This window comes from Anser cygnoides, chromosome 7, assembly GCF_040182565.1.
Source record: "Anser cygnoides isolate HZ-2024a breed goose chromosome 7, Taihu_goose_T2T_genome, whole genome shotgun sequence".
In the NCBI taxonomy this organism is placed as follows: domain Eukaryota; kingdom Metazoa; phylum Chordata; class Aves; order Anseriformes; family Anatidae; genus Anser; species Anser cygnoides.
Window position 1 is genome coordinate 12,841,719 of NC_089879.1, and position 14,941 is coordinate 12,856,659.

General features: G+C 42.7%; 1 protein-coding gene across 1 annotated transcript in view; it reads left to right on the forward strand.

Moving 5' to 3' along the window:
- The window catches only part of COL17A1 (collagen type XVII alpha 1 chain), a 35,124-nt gene that overhangs the window by 4,199 nt on the left and 15,984 nt on the right, over window positions 1–14,941 (forward strand). The window contains exons 5-28 of the mRNA XM_067000503.1: window positions 5–52; window positions 1,013–1,048; window positions 2,682–2,729; window positions 3,123–3,266; window positions 4,274–4,429; window positions 5,184–5,255; window positions 5,368–5,439; window positions 5,807–5,872; window positions 7,159–7,323; window positions 7,853–7,942; window positions 8,082–8,126; window positions 8,757–8,906; window positions 9,560–9,775; window positions 10,366–10,404; window positions 10,832–10,858; window positions 11,334–11,360; window positions 11,824–11,886; window positions 12,060–12,164; window positions 12,670–12,732; window positions 13,400–13,435; window positions 13,576–13,629; window positions 14,006–14,041; window positions 14,240–14,275; window positions 14,669–14,731. Coding sequence (XP_066856604.1) covers window positions 5–52; window positions 1,013–1,048; window positions 2,682–2,729; window positions 3,123–3,266; window positions 4,274–4,429; window positions 5,184–5,255; window positions 5,368–5,439; window positions 5,807–5,872; window positions 7,159–7,323; window positions 7,853–7,942; window positions 8,082–8,126; window positions 8,757–8,906; window positions 9,560–9,775; window positions 10,366–10,404; window positions 10,832–10,858; window positions 11,334–11,360; window positions 11,824–11,886; window positions 12,060–12,164; window positions 12,670–12,732; window positions 13,400–13,435; window positions 13,576–13,629; window positions 14,006–14,041; window positions 14,240–14,275; window positions 14,669–14,731 — 1,857 coding nt within the window. The remainder of the gene's footprint in view (window positions 1–4; window positions 53–1,012; window positions 1,049–2,681; window positions 2,730–3,122; window positions 3,267–4,273; window positions 4,430–5,183; window positions 5,256–5,367; window positions 5,440–5,806; window positions 5,873–7,158; window positions 7,324–7,852; window positions 7,943–8,081; window positions 8,127–8,756; window positions 8,907–9,559; window positions 9,776–10,365; window positions 10,405–10,831; window positions 10,859–11,333; window positions 11,361–11,823; window positions 11,887–12,059; window positions 12,165–12,669; window positions 12,733–13,399; window positions 13,436–13,575; window positions 13,630–14,005; window positions 14,042–14,239; window positions 14,276–14,668; window positions 14,732–14,941) is intronic.

Below are 14,941 nucleotides of genomic sequence, written 5' to 3' on the forward strand. Positions count from 1 at the left end.
GCAGGGAGCTCCAGCGCTAACTCTTCTCCAGAGTTCCCCAGAAAAGAATTTGGTATGTTCTTTCAGAACCGTCCCTCTGAGTATTATGGCAAGGTCATGTGAGTTGGTGACTACAATGGCTTTTCACATATTAACGTGTCTTGCTCTGCTGGTGCTGCCACTATACTGGGCAGCCAGTGCAGCTCCTGATTTCAAAGAAGTTATTAGAGATTTACATCAATGCAGCAGACAGCAGGGTCAGCTATCAGTATCTCTAGCTGATACCGATTCCACAACAGAGGCTGCATACTTTCTACCTACTGTACCTACTGCCTTCAGCTGCTCTTCTAACAGACCCCGTATGGCATAGGACGTGGACAGGAGAACAGAGACGTAGGGCACTTTGTGACATTTGCTGTCCCATAGCTAGGGGAATAACTCCAAGCAAGAAAGTGTAGCCCCTTAAGATTTTGAGCCATTGCTGGATTTCCTCTTCCACTAGCTCTTTTCTAGACTTCAACATGTTTATATGATGTAATTGGAAAGATGACTTGGATCTCAAGTGGTATATTTATACTGAATGTTGTCAGCAGGTATGAGCTTGCCCTGTTCAAATTCTGATAGGCCTATTATGTTCGGAGCAGACAGAGAAACGATGTGATCAGGCTGTCTTTCTGGCTCAGGGAAGAGACAGGGTTTCACAGCATCCAGCCTTGGTTGATGGCATAAACAGGGCTATTATCGTCCTATTGGCCTGTAGAAATAGGAGATCATCATCTGTGAACAACATTTATGTGTACAAACAGAAACAGCAGGTGGTCCAGAAATGCTAAGGTGCTATACACTCTTTGAGATGCCTCATGGTCTAAAGGGGGCCTGGCAGAAACTGAGGATTCAATGCCCCCAGCTGTGCCTCAAGTAAAGAAGGTTGCTGCCTGAATTTCAGCAGTCTGAGCAGGGTTCATGTATTCATTTTCAGAGGTGTTGTAAGCAGTAAAACTTAATATTGTTTTTCTCTCGTTGGTGTTCACAGCATCTGCTTCCACACGAGGGAGAAGCCAAAGTCGAGGTGAGTGATACTGCTCTTTTAGAAGCCTCCTTTTTTTACGCTTCAGTATAATTCAGGGTGTGTTAAACAGACCTATTCCTTAGCTAGAATCAAAGCAGTTTAAGTCTAGAGTCAGATAAGGTATGTGGATTTACACCACTACAGATGTGAACCATTTTATCTGTAAGCAATTGCTTAAAGGCTCAGTGTAAAAATGGACTCCTGTGAAGGTCATGGTGGTTAGGACTTTATCAGAATGGAGGGTCTGCTTGAGGACCTCGACATCTGGGGGTATAGGACATAGTTTTCCATCTTCACTGTTTACTACCATAAACTCAGTCCATCCATGCTCTGTGACCTCCCTCTGACAATTTTACAATGCTGAATTTATGTTTCTCCTCCTGAGATCTATGTAACAAACCGTAAGGCCATTCCCTGAAATGGTCTCATGCTGGTGGTAAGGAGATGTTGAAGAAATTATGGACTTGTTGTGGTGTGTTTAGCAAGCTTACTGTAAAACTGCATCGTTTAAATCATTCAGCTCTTCTAATAATTTATTAACAGCGTTGGGGAAAGCAGGATTATATCACTGTGTAAGCATTTAATATATGTTCCCAGTTGCTTGAGGAGGAAACTATAATGTCATTTTATCCAAGTTAATTTTAGCAGTGGATATAAATCAACGTGTGCTCTTGCATACTCCTCTTGGAGAATGTCACAGTTACCAATTATTCTACCTCAGATCTTCACAGTCTCCTCTAGCACACTACATACCTCCCAGCAGAACTAGGCCGTACGTAATAAAGCAGAGAATCAGCTGCAGTTTCTCATACTACTTCAGAAAATTGCCCCAGTCTATCAGCTTCTCCACCTGAATGCCAAAGTCAGTGTTTCTTTTCTAGTGCATGCATTTTCAGATTTCATCTTGAGGAGCATGTTTCACATGTCCTGGCTGGTCAACTTGCTTGTGGGTAGCAAGCTTAAAGGCTTGCCCCACCAAATCAGATCCATTCTCTTGTGCTGGACAGTAAAAGTCAGTAATAAAATGGAGTACCTCGTGAGAATGTTGGCTTAATAAATGTCTGCTTGTGACCTGATAGTTTTAACTCAATGGAGTTTTTGTCAAGTCAGGGGTTACATTCAAAGAGCCAAAACAAAAGGCAGCAGGTTGCAAGAGCCTAAGTCCTACAGCCTATTATATAGATGGCAGTATGAATTTTACTCAGTAAGTAGTAGGGAACTTGTGTATTTAGTTATCCTTAAAATCCTGAGGCTTCTTTTGGCTCTGTAGGTTTTCACCCAGTAGAATAATAGTAATTGTGGTGAGTTGGAATATCAGTGTGATTGAGGACTGTATAATCAGGCCTTCCATTTGATTGGCACTGACAATTTAATTGATTTCAATAGAGGCCCTCAAGGAGCAAAATACTGCTCTCTGGAATTAAAAGTAGCAAAATTTGACCCCAAAACAAAAAGTCACTCAAACCAATTTACAACAAATTCACGTAAGCCATGAGTTCTGCTTAGATCAAGTAGCAAGGTAACACAGACATCAGGAAATAAGGAATTCACTTCAGCCTAAAAATTCATTTCCAGCTCAGGGCATAAATACTGCTCACTCCATATTCATGATCTGCTTTTTTTCCCTTCCCAGAGAGTGAAATACGAGTCCGGCTTCAGAGTGCATCTCCCTCCGGCAGATGTAAGTGCCATGGCTTATACTCCAGGGGGAACAGGTATAACATAAAGAGTGTTGCTGCTCTAGGTATGTCTGCAGTGTCTCTAGGATCCAGTCTTCATGATGACGGATAGCAGCATGTCATCCCATTTTCCTGCTGTAAGAATTTTCATTTATCTCCCCTTTCTGAACAAGGAAGCATGCTGTGGGTTAGATGGTGGTCTTACAAGGGTAGAGTTGTACTTAGACCCTGAAATGAGGCCCTTGAAACTTTGTTAAGTCAGTGGCACCCCCAGAAAAGTACAACTTCATAGACTCTCACAGGTAAATTCCACTAAATGGTTTAGCCTGGGCAGGATTACAGATCAATGAAACAATGGCTTTTGGATAAGTTTGTATGCTTCTTTTTCCTGCCAGGGACAGAGTTGGATGATGTAAAACGTTTGCTGAAAGGAAGTCGATCAGCCAGCTGCAGCCCTACTCGATCTCCATCAAGTACTCTCCCGATACCGAAAAAAGCTGTGGTGGAAACAAAGATGGTTACCGAGAGCTCTCAGTCAGGTACATGGCAGAGAACAGTTAGCAATGCTGGAGCCTTCCAAACAATTTGTTCCATAAAAATACCCAGTATACCCAGTTGCTAAGAACATTAGAGTAAGAATACATGGTCTCTGTCCCTGGTGGTGCTGGCAATAAAGAGAAAGGGGCAGAATGCCAAAGGACTGTCCAGATATTGCCCTACCATGAGCCATCCTGGGTGGCTTTCTGGTGACCTGTCTAACTTCCATAAAGTTAAGCCAGTTCCTGCTGCCACCAGCTTTAATTCGGATGTGCTGCTGGCAGAGACGAGCTCTAAATAAACATCTCTGACAGCAGCATGATCTCTTGTCTCTGAGCAAGATGAAGATAGCACTGAAGACAACATTTGAATCAGTGTTTGTTTTATTGGCCATACCACCAGTTCAGAGATCAGTAGAATTTGATAATGATAGAAATACTATTTGAAATGTTATAACTAGCTTTTGTTATTCATAAGCCTCACTGCAGTGCTTGAGGCAGTGGTATTAACATTCACTCCACTGTTCTCCACCAGTATATAGGAACAAGCAATGTCTTTTTTTTTTCTGCTGGCTCAAATCCTGTCTCAAACTGGGAATTTTAGTCCAGTGCACTAGTGAACCAGAGCCACAAATGTGGGAAGCAAAAATCGTAGGTTTCATGCTCCAGGATGATTTATTAATAGGAACATGGAACGAAGTACATTAAGTGTTTTATTGTGGTATCACAGCATCTATAAACAATGAAATCTCCTCAAAGCATTTTGTGAATGGTGATGCTACCCAGGTCAGTCTTTATTCCATTGTTTAAAATTCAGGTGGGCTGTAATCCGCTGGCATTTGAGATCAGTTATACCATCTTAACCTGGAGTCACTGCATGGACTCCACAACGTTAATTGAAATCTAAGGCGGATTAATTTGTCTGCCACATAAACCTGCAGTGCATGCTAAGTCACAAGCCTGGTCCTGTTGAAAACCATTCCTGTTGTGTGTGTTTTTTTTTTTTACAGTGTCGGGGACATATGATACAACCATACTGAATGCTGCCCTCCCTTCATACACTTGGTCCTCAACTCTGCCTGCTGGGTCTTCCCTTGGTGGATACCACAACAGCATGGCCCAGAGCTCATCCTTGATCAATGCTATGTCTCACTCTACGGGATCAGGTATGTTCCCGGGACTGCCCAGGCTGGCAGGACAAAACTCCATACTGAAGCTGGGTCAACAGTAGCACTCTTTCTGCAGAGAGAGAAATTAAATGATGGAAGAATCAAGGTGGCAGAAGATAGGCTTACGTTTTCTCTTCTTTTCTGTAACTTTGTGCTCTCTGCTTCCACACTGACTGTATTTGAAAGTTCTTGTTTGTGGGGATCAATTGTCCTGACTGCCTGATCTGTCTTTGAACTTTTATGATAGCTTTGTTATTGACTTAAATGAGGCTCACATTCTCTGTCAAAACTAGTTTTAGACTCTAGTGAACTTCGGATGATTCTGGCCCACTGTAAGAACACCTGGTTCTAATCCTTCAGTCCTCTTACGCTAAAGATGTAATCAATAAATCTTGGCTGTGATTATACCTTGTAAGACCTGCCTCTAAGTACCAGGGATGCTGTCATTTCCCAGATGCAGAGAAAGAGTGCAGGAAGCTTCATGATAGCGTACTACTAAAAGCTTTGCTTTCTCACATTATCTCATGATTGCAACTTGTCTGATATGGGATTTTCTCCCCTTTGTGAGTTCTGTAAAAGCATGGTTTGGTGTCACAATTTTCAAGTTTTTTCTTCTGTGCAATTACTGTGCGTTTTCACTAACTGCATTTTCAAGTGACCCTTACTCTTAAGTTCTGTAGCTATGCCACTGTCTTGGTGCTGGATTTCTGATTCCATAGAAGTAATAAAATTTGATTTCCTCTTTTTGCAGTTTTTGGTGTTCCAAATAACCTGGCTCCCACCAATCATACTCTGAACACAGGCCTGAGCACTTCCTCAACAGGTCAGATTTTTCTGTTCTTCCATTCAGACTTTCACAGCATAACTGTCCTGGCAGACACGTACAATGAACTGCACTACAGGACTCCTATAACTCCTATAATTTTTCTTTGCAGTGTTTGGAGTTCAAAACAACCTGTCACCAAACTCTTCAACCCTGACCCAGAATGCCTCTGCAGCCTCCACAGGTCAGCAACAATTTAAGCCTAGAGAAAATATGGGAGTCACTGGTGTGCGCTGCCTTCTCCCACCTTTTCTGCAGTGACTAGAATGTTCATACTGACAGAGGTTCTTTCATTGCCCTCTGCTGGTGTGGAGCAGGGTGGTGTGAGGAGATACTGAGGAACATTTCCTCTCCTTTGCCTATGCAGGAATGGCTACCAGTCCCTATGTAAGCGCTAGAAACTTGCTTACTAGGGAAGCCCTTGCTCATATGAGTTTTCCTCAGTGCCCTAAGTGAGAACAGATTCCTGAGATGGTGTGTAGCCCAGGGCTGTTATATGTAGGCACTTTGTTGTCCTCCATCTCTTTCATTCTGGGATTTCTTCATTGCAGCATATGGGATGAAGAACACTTCTCAGAGCAACACCATGGCTAGTACTGGTGTGTCTGCCTCAGCAGGTGAGTGTACCATTTACAGTTGTTTAGGCGTGCCTTTGTACAAGCATGTCAGGGTAGCAGCGAGTTAGAGATTCAGCCAGCTGTGTGGTACTAACATCTGACTCCTTAGGAGCGTCACTTGTCACTAGCCAAGCCCCTCACCAGTGCCTTTCTGAAAAGAAGGCAAATGAGCCAGGAGCTCAGAATGAGAAAATCAGCCGGCCTGATTGAGATCTCCCCCACTTTGTGGTTAACTTGGATAATTTTATTGCAGCTATTTCTGCTCAACAGGCAAGTAACCGGATAGATCACTCAGGTGACATTGTGCTTCATATGAAGCCAAAACATTTTCAAGGCTACACTTAACCATTATTTTTCAGTAGTATCAGCCGTGACCATTCAAAAATCAAGGATTTGATGATCAGATTGTTATTTGATTAATGAGAGAAGCTGAGGTCTATCTACTGGCCTTTGGTCTCTGAATGGTTGGGATTCAGCTTTTCAGGCTTATTATCTGTAACTACAACAGCTATGAATGAGACTTATTTTTTGTTTAAGGGAAGTCAAGTTTCTTTTTGTAATCCATGTATTCTCAAAGGCAAGCCTTAAAAATAGGTGGAAATACAACAGAAGTTATGATAATATTTCTAATGTAGGTTTACTCCAGCTTTGTGCTAGAGTGATGGAATAATACCAGGCTGTGTATCTTAATTTTCAATGTTGTGTCAATTTCTCTGCAAGCTCAGGTTTGTACACCATTCCAGTTATATTTGATACTGCCTAATGGCAGAAGGGTGATTACATCAACATTTCTGAGCCTTGTTTGGCCTGAGCCCAATCTCAGTAAGACACAGTTCAAAGCCTCATAAGCATGCATGGCTCCCAAGGGTATGGAGTGCTTTGTGTTTTACAGTCTCTCTGCTCATCCACTTAAGATGTGCTGGCTCTGATGAACCTTGGATGTCTCTCTGAGTTACTATGATTCTGTAGTAGGTGTGTTTGAGAAATGAGATGGTCATTGAGCAAATCATTTTTATATGTGATTGAATTCTACATGCTCTCCATTTCCTGTAGAAGCTGTTCCCCTGCTAGTGAGATATCTAAAGACACCTCTAATAAAACTTAACAAAGCACAGCTCTCCTCTTAGCTTCAAGTGATAAATGTGTCTCTTGCTGGCTTGTAACAGTGCCAACCCCAATCACAACAGGACTCCCTGTTCTCATGAACAAAAGTGTTGTAACTTGTAATTATGACTCTTTGGCCATTCTCATCTCCTCATCTTTCCCGTCCTTCACCAATATTCCAGGGGGAACCGTTTTGAGCTCCCAGGGGGATGACATTCTGCGCAAAGACTGCAAGTTCCTGCTGCTGGAGAAAGACAATGCCCCAGCAAAGAAGGAGATGGAGCTCTTGATCATGACAAAGGATAGTGGCAAAGTCTTTAGTGCCTCGAACACCGGGCTTAATGGAGGTAACTTCTCTTCCTTGGGATGTGTGGGTATGCTGAGGGTAGGGAAATGGAGAGTGATCGTATGGGGAAGGTAAATCAGAAGCATCTCCACAGGGCACATTCTGGAGATGGTAAATTTTGACAGAGCTTCAGTGAGAACAGTGTGGCTTGGGAATGTATAAGAACAGTCCTACACATGCAGCCGGATCAACTCTGCCAGTGTAGGGTCTTCTCTACCTGTGGAGTTCAGGACACTATGCCTGACTCAAACCCCTGCAACCCAGCCATGAAGCTTGGACAGGCATTTAGCCTTTAACCATGCCAGCAGCATTTAGGTCTAGCCTGTGCATTTAAAGCTCCAGAGCATGCCTTGTGACATTTCACAGAGCTCAGGAGCCTCAAAAACAGAAACTAGATCTGCAGCTGGCTTAAACTGACAGAACTGTTGTGGCTTCCTAGTGAAAAACATGCCTTTTGCCTTTGGAAAAAAAAAATAGGCTTGGTTGAACTCCTGTTGTAATGTTTTCAATTACATTTGGTTCCTGTTCAGGATCCTTTGCAGAAGACACATTGAAGAAAGAGAAGCAAGGATTTTCTTCTTCTTATGCTACAGATACAGGCTTCAAATCAGATGCAAATGGTAAGAGTTTGCCCCTATGGCAATGCAAGAGAACTACCTCCTTCTGCCTCCATTACTACCTTCCCCCTGCAAGCCCATGCTCCAAGTTTGATCATGCATGGAAAGACTGTCAAATCTTCTTTTACTGTTGTTACAACAGGAGGACTGAAATCAGTACCAACAAGGGACAAAGCAACATATGCGGGTAAGTGTTGCCATTCAGACTTTGACTGGAGGGAACACCAATGCAAAACATATGAAAAAGCAGTCATCGTCGAGTGAGGTGAATGATCTCTGTGTGATGGCATCAGAGGGAGGGCATGTTCAGAAGGCTACTCTGTCTGTAATGATCAGAGCACATGACAGAGAAACTGGTACCTGTTATTTTATTGTGGATGAGTGGGCAGTTGTGGCACTTTTTTGCTGCTGGAGAAAATTGGCTAGCTGACAGTACAGCTGCATCCTCCTACCAGGGCAGATGTGTGGGGAGGAGAAGGATCAGACCATGCTGGCTATTGCTGGCTATTATTTACAGCTCAAAACTGTAGAACAAGTTGACGCCAGAGCAGTCACACTTTTTAAGCATGAAAAAATTCAAAAAGCACTTATTTCAAAAAGCACTGACTGTTGTGTCCTGTTGGAATTCCCATTAGGAATGCTGTCCACAGCTTCCACAGGGACTAGAGTAACACCCAACGCATGCAGAGTGAGATGTAAAGATTTTTATCTGTGGCCCTTTGTATAATGGATCTGACCTTGGTGTCTTTATTCAAGAGGTTCTTGACTCTGAAGTCAAGGAACTGTTCACTATGGGAGTGCCCCTTCCCTTTTTCAGAAATACGAAATGGCGATGCAGGGGGTGCAATTGGATCAGCACCATCTTGGTGTCCCTGTGGTTCCTGCTGTAGCTGGTGGAAATGGCTCCTTGGTTTGCTTCTGGCCTGGTTGCTTCTCCTCGGGTTACTCTTCGGACTCATTGCTCTGGGTAAGAAATAAACACAAGAGCTGGCTGGGTCACAGACCTCCATTTGTAGTTAACACTGGGACTGAACAGAATTCCACCTCTGTGTATCCCTGTCCCTGAGAAAGATTACAGCCATGGTGAGAAGGAGAGAAAGGGAAGCTACATAGGTAAGGTCCCCCTTCTGCTTACAGGAGAGAGTTTATATGGAGGAATAAAATGTTGAATGGAACAGAAGGAGCAACAGAGGGTTTAAGCTGGCAAAGAGGCCAAGCAACCAGAGATGCCAAGCCAGAGAGCTGAGGAGGAGCGTGTTCAGTGCTCAAAATTGTGACTGCCACCAACATATTACAAATGGACAGAAAGAATGGATATGGAATATAAACCTTCAGTGAGGGTTTATATAGTCTTGGGGTGAGGAGAGTGGGAAAATTTCTGAGGTCTGAGGTCTTTCTTCTCCTCTGAGACTAGCAGATTCCAAAGCTGTCATTTGGAATGAAGTCCAGATTTCCCTGCTAGGAAAATAAATAAATAAATAAAAAAGATGCAAAGAATAATCCTGCAAAATTCAGTGTCCATAGCTCTCTGTCACAGTGTTGCCTTGTCACTGCTATTAGAAGTCCCTGGTATAGAACCTTCATCTACATGTTCCCAAGCATTTTACTTTAACCTTCCAGCGGAAGAAGTGAGAAAGCTGAAATCTCGTGTGGACGACCTGGAAAAAATCAATCACAGTTTCCTGGCACTTAACCAAGGGAGTCCAAACATAGCAAAAGACGTTTCAAGAGTAGACTATCTTCAGGGTGTGGCACCCTCTTCAACCTTCACTCTTGAAAATGAAGAATCAGTTTGGTTGATGGTGAAGAGCAGACTGAACAAGGAAATAGAACGAGGTGAGCAGAGTAAATGTCTGTCATGCTGCATGAGACCAGATTATTTAAAGGGGAGTAGGAGAGTTTGGCTTCCTAAGGACATAAAGAGCAGGACTTCTGGAGTGCAATGCAGTCTCTCAAATACAGAGTCCTCACCTGTCCTCACAGAGCTTTGCTGGAGCACAGAATGCTGCCAACTGACAGAGGTGGTGCATCCTTCAAACCTAGCAGAGAGGGGAGAAGAAAGGAAGCTGTAGCAAGTGAGATTTCCATTTTGAAAGAACTGCACAGAAAAAAATGAACCCACAGCTTATTTCTCATGCTACTTTTGGTAGCGAGGGAAAGATTATTTACTTCTCTTTCAATGGAAGTGGGCTAAGAAGAGAGGAGCCTGCATTTTCCCAGCTTCAGAGGTTTCATGTAACTCTTAGCAGTTCAAGGGTTTGTGAAGGCAAATTTATTGAGGAAACTCTACTCCCAAAGCCATATCGTGTTTGATAGCCTGTGCTACCTGCAGCCTCAAAATCTAATTAGAAGGATCTTTGTATGTGAAGCGAGTAGCTATTTTGTTGTGTAATACAGTCTAACAGCACCTTTGCTTCCTGTTGCAGGCTACTTCCGAGGGGAGAGAGGAGAACCTGGTATGAAAGGTATAGCCATATAGTCCTTCTGTTCCCCTGTCCCAGTCCTTGGTTCTGGCAATGCTCAAGGTTGGAGTGGATGTTGTCACAAGAGGCAGTTGGCAGTGAGAAAGGTTGATGCTGGTTTATACTTATACAAAAAGAGCATGAAGCTGGTTTGCCACTTAAACTGTGAAGGGCCTGGTCCCATGCAGAATTAATACAAGAGGCCCAATCACCCAACACATTGTGTGAATGTGAAAGGCCAGATCCTGTATTTTGCTAGTGAGATGGGTCTGGTCCTGCACTGTCCGGGGCTGAATTGTCCATGTTCATCTAAAATTTGTTCATATGTTATTAAAGGCTAAAAAGCAACTAGAAAAACAAAATACATGAGTAATCACTGGAAATATCTCCAGGATCTCTCCTGATTTTATTTTTCTTCTCTTTTTCTCAGGTGACATGGGAATGCAAGGTCCTAAAGGTGAGTCTGGAGTTACCTGCTGTTTCAGGTTGTTTGACAGCCTTCCATTGGGCCTAGGTAGCATATGAATTTTTATTGCCCCAGAAGTCAGATAGAGAAGCTGATGCACCCTGTGGTTCAGATATTGTTGTGACAGTCTTTGCTCTTCCTGGCAAAGGCAATTTTAGAGGTCACAGTAGGAGAGAGAACAATTGTTATTTTGAATCTTGGATCTTTTTTCACCTGGATGAAAATTATTCATGAGGTAAAACTATACCTGGTTTAATCACAAAGTGCTTCAGAGGTTTTCGTGTAGTGTGAACAATTCAATCCATTGCATAAATACAAGGGGCCCAGCATGACATTGCTGAAGAAGGTAGAACTTGTAAACATGCTAGGAACATAAACTCCTTTTTAGGAGGGGGTGAGGATCAGTCAATGTAAAAAACAGGGAAGATGTATTCCTCACTGACTGTCTATTTCTTTCTCCCTGCAGGAGATCGAGGACTTCCTGGTGTCCCAGGTGAGCAGTAGTACAATTCCCCTTTGAGGGAGGACACTTAGTGACACTACTGTTGACATCACTGTTGACAAGAACAAATTTTGCACTGCAAATCTTGCTCAAGGTCAGATGGACTAAGTCACTTGATTAATACCTTGATGTTGAGCTACAGAGATTTGGTTATAAGCAAGGCCTCAGCCTGACTTTCCTTTATTTGAACGTTACTAATTTGGGGGTGTGAAGATCCCAGCCTACTTTTGAAAGAGTCCCACAGCTACATGAGTACTTGGCCTGACTTCCTTGTGTTCTTATATTTGTTGTGCTCTTCTAAAGACATACCTGTTCAAGTACCCAACTTGCAAATAATAAATCCTTTAGCCCAGCTACTGAATCCCTCCAGGTTTCAGGTTCCACTAATTTGCATGTTATTCATTCATGGTACACAGACAAGGACTCTGAACATTTGCTGTGTTTTTCTTTCCAGGCATACCTGGTCCAATTGGGCACCAAGGGCCAGAAGGACCGAAAGGACAGAAAGGGAGCATGGGTAAGCATCTTCAGCAGTGCTGCAAGTCTCTCACAGCTGTTTGGCACTTGACAAGGGAATACAGACATAGCATCGTGTGATCACTGCCTTCCCCCATGGAGGCAGACATGGATCTTTCTTGCCCAAGGCCTGTGTAAAGACAGCTTTTCTAACAAGGCATTTGTCTCCTGTAGGTGATACTGGTATGGAGGGTCCCATGGGACAAAGAGGTCGAGAAGGGTTACCAGGACCTCGAGGAGAGCCTGGACCACCTGGATTTGGAGAAAAAGGAGACAGAGGTAGGAACTAGGTCTCTTGTTCTTGGATAAAGCTGAGATAGACAAAAGCTGGAGTTTGGTCCTGATTTATCAGACACCTCAGGAATAGGATATGATTTGATTATTCAAATCTGAATTTCATTTTAGATGTTCCAACACAGACAGATCTGACCTAAGGGGTTTTTGTGCCAAGCTTACAAAGGGCAGACAAGTATTTTTGTTTTGCCAGATTTCACAGTCAAGTTTAAGTCTGGCAGAAGCAAAAGCTCTTAGCATCAAGGTCATCTTCCCTGCTATCCAACTCACCTAAACTGGGGGATTATTCTCCTTCTCATCCTAAAGCTCAGTGAGATGGGATTTTTTTCTTGGACAATGAGTGCTTATTTGTGTGTTTTGAACTGACAAGCAGATTACCTAGCAGATTATTCATGACACTTGCCAGAGAAAATAATAATGGAAAATGGGGAATGGGGAAATGGGATCACAATTGTATTCTACGTTATCTATTTATGCTCTTTTTCTGCAGGTGCTGTTGGTGAACCAGGTCCTCCAGGGCCACCTGGTCCCCCAGGTTCTGCTGGCCTTAAAGGTAAATATGGACAGAGAGAACCTGGCAGACTGTCTAGGTGCACTGTGAGGAGAAAATGAACACTTCAGCCTTCCTGTTTCACTTATATTGCACTTCATTAATCAGAAAAATAAATTGGCAGTCCTCATTTTAGCTAAAATTTAGTTTGGTAGGTACATATAACCTTTAGAGCAATAAATTCTTGGGGATTTTTAGTGAGAGTGGGGATCAGCAGAGAGATTTCAAAAAATGTCAATCTTTAATATATGTTATGTTTCTATCTGTTTTTTCTCTGCTTTCAGATATGATAGGATAAATTCCATACCCCTAACAGGTTGTTAATAGAGCTACAGCTCTACAGTTCATGTAACGGGGATCCGAATTGCTCTATAAAGAATGAATCCTACCTGGAGCACAGATCCCAACATCTCAGCCAAGATGGAAGGCTTTAGTCCCTTTACCTTACCTTAGGGAAAACCGCTTCCTCTATGTTACAAGAACTAAGTTGTGTAGATTCAATGTCCTGATTTTCAAGATGCTGGTGATGCCATTTCTTCTTGGGGCTGGGGAGATTCTGATCTCTTAAACATCTGTTAGGTTGTGGATGCTGTTGGTCAAACTCAAAGATATTTTGTTCATTTTCTAATTGTGGTGATACTGAAAGAACATTTGTGTTCCTTATTCACAGGTCTGATGGGTTCTCCAGGACCCCAAGGCCCTCCAGGTGAGTGCTGCCTTACTTTGCTATGGTGCCTTATAGACTAGAGGGAAAAAAAAAAGTGACAGCTTCTCACAGTTTGTCTTCCTTAGTGGTGTTTGGTCGTAAGCGGGATGAATTAACTCCCTCATCTCATTTTTCTGCAGGTCCTCCTGGCCTACAAGGATTTAGAGGAGAAGCAGGTCTCCCAGGTGCTAAAGGTAAACTTCTCTTCCCCTGTGCAATTAGAGCAGCACTAGCTGATGTTCCTTTTTCAGCGCTGCTCTGAGAAACACACTTGATCTGAGCATAGAGTGTTGAGGTGCTAGGGGCAGAGAAAAGCATAAGAGGGGGGAAAGAGGAGGAGGAACTAGACTCAGTGATTACAAGAAAATACTGAGAAATAGAAGAGAGAGATAACAGAGAAATCTGGATGAGGAAACATGGATGGAGCTGTATCGAAGGAAAGGAAGTTCCAGTTTGAGTTTCTCTGATATCGGAGTTTCTGTGTTTCCTCTATGACTTTCTTTGGTGTATGAAATTCCTTTCCTGTCTGACTTGTTATTGCTATTGTTCAATCATCCATTTATCTTTCAGGTGAGAAAGGAGCTGCTGGAGCACCTGGACCCAAAGGTATGTCGATCAATTAAATATCTTTTATGGATATTTTATTTAGGCTCCTTCAGATATGAATACTTTCCATGGGAATTAACCCTACCCTTCTTTGGCTTGCTCTTTTGTGCTTTTGTCAGAAAGCAGACTGTCTTTCTCTGATGAAAACATTTCACAATGAAACAGTCTCACAGAATCCTTTCCCTTTTTGTACTGCAGGTGACCAGGGTGAGAAAGGTTCTCGTGGAATGACAGGTCAGTGGATTGTTTTCCTGAAGTAGCAGCCTGTCTAATATACACATGCATTATTTGAATTTTCAAATAGCAGATAGCCCAGTCAATCCTAGTTAGCTTTCTGAAAAAAGTTGCTGGTTATAGGTGTTCCATTTTATGCACCCAAGTTCTCACTAAATAGTTCCCATCCTTGGTAGGAATCTTTGTATTTGTCTTTTGGGGAAATTCTCCCTCATGTGCCCTGTATTCACTTCCCTTGAGCCCTTTTAATGCCCAGAAACAGTCATGAATCATGAGGTCTGAACATCCTGTCAATGCTGGTTTTCAGTTGCAAAGCACCAAATATTGCTAATGGTCATAACTTGCATCTTCACCAAGATCTGTTTGATCCATTTTCGTGTCATCTCATTACAGGTGAACAAGGCTCAAGAGGTATACCTGGTCCTCCAGGAGAGCCAGGGGCCAAAGGACCACCAGGTGAGTAACAGAAAAAGCTATGTTTATATGTTGGACAATGTCATTTCCACATTGAGTCTGTTTTTATGAGCACAGACAAGGGAACAACTTGTGAACGAAATTGTATTGGTTTTGATCACAGGTCTTTTCTCTAGATAGCTAAAATCAGTCTGTACACTCAGAAAAGTTGTCCTACACTTTAGTTTCAAGTGAACTTTTTCTGAATCTTCA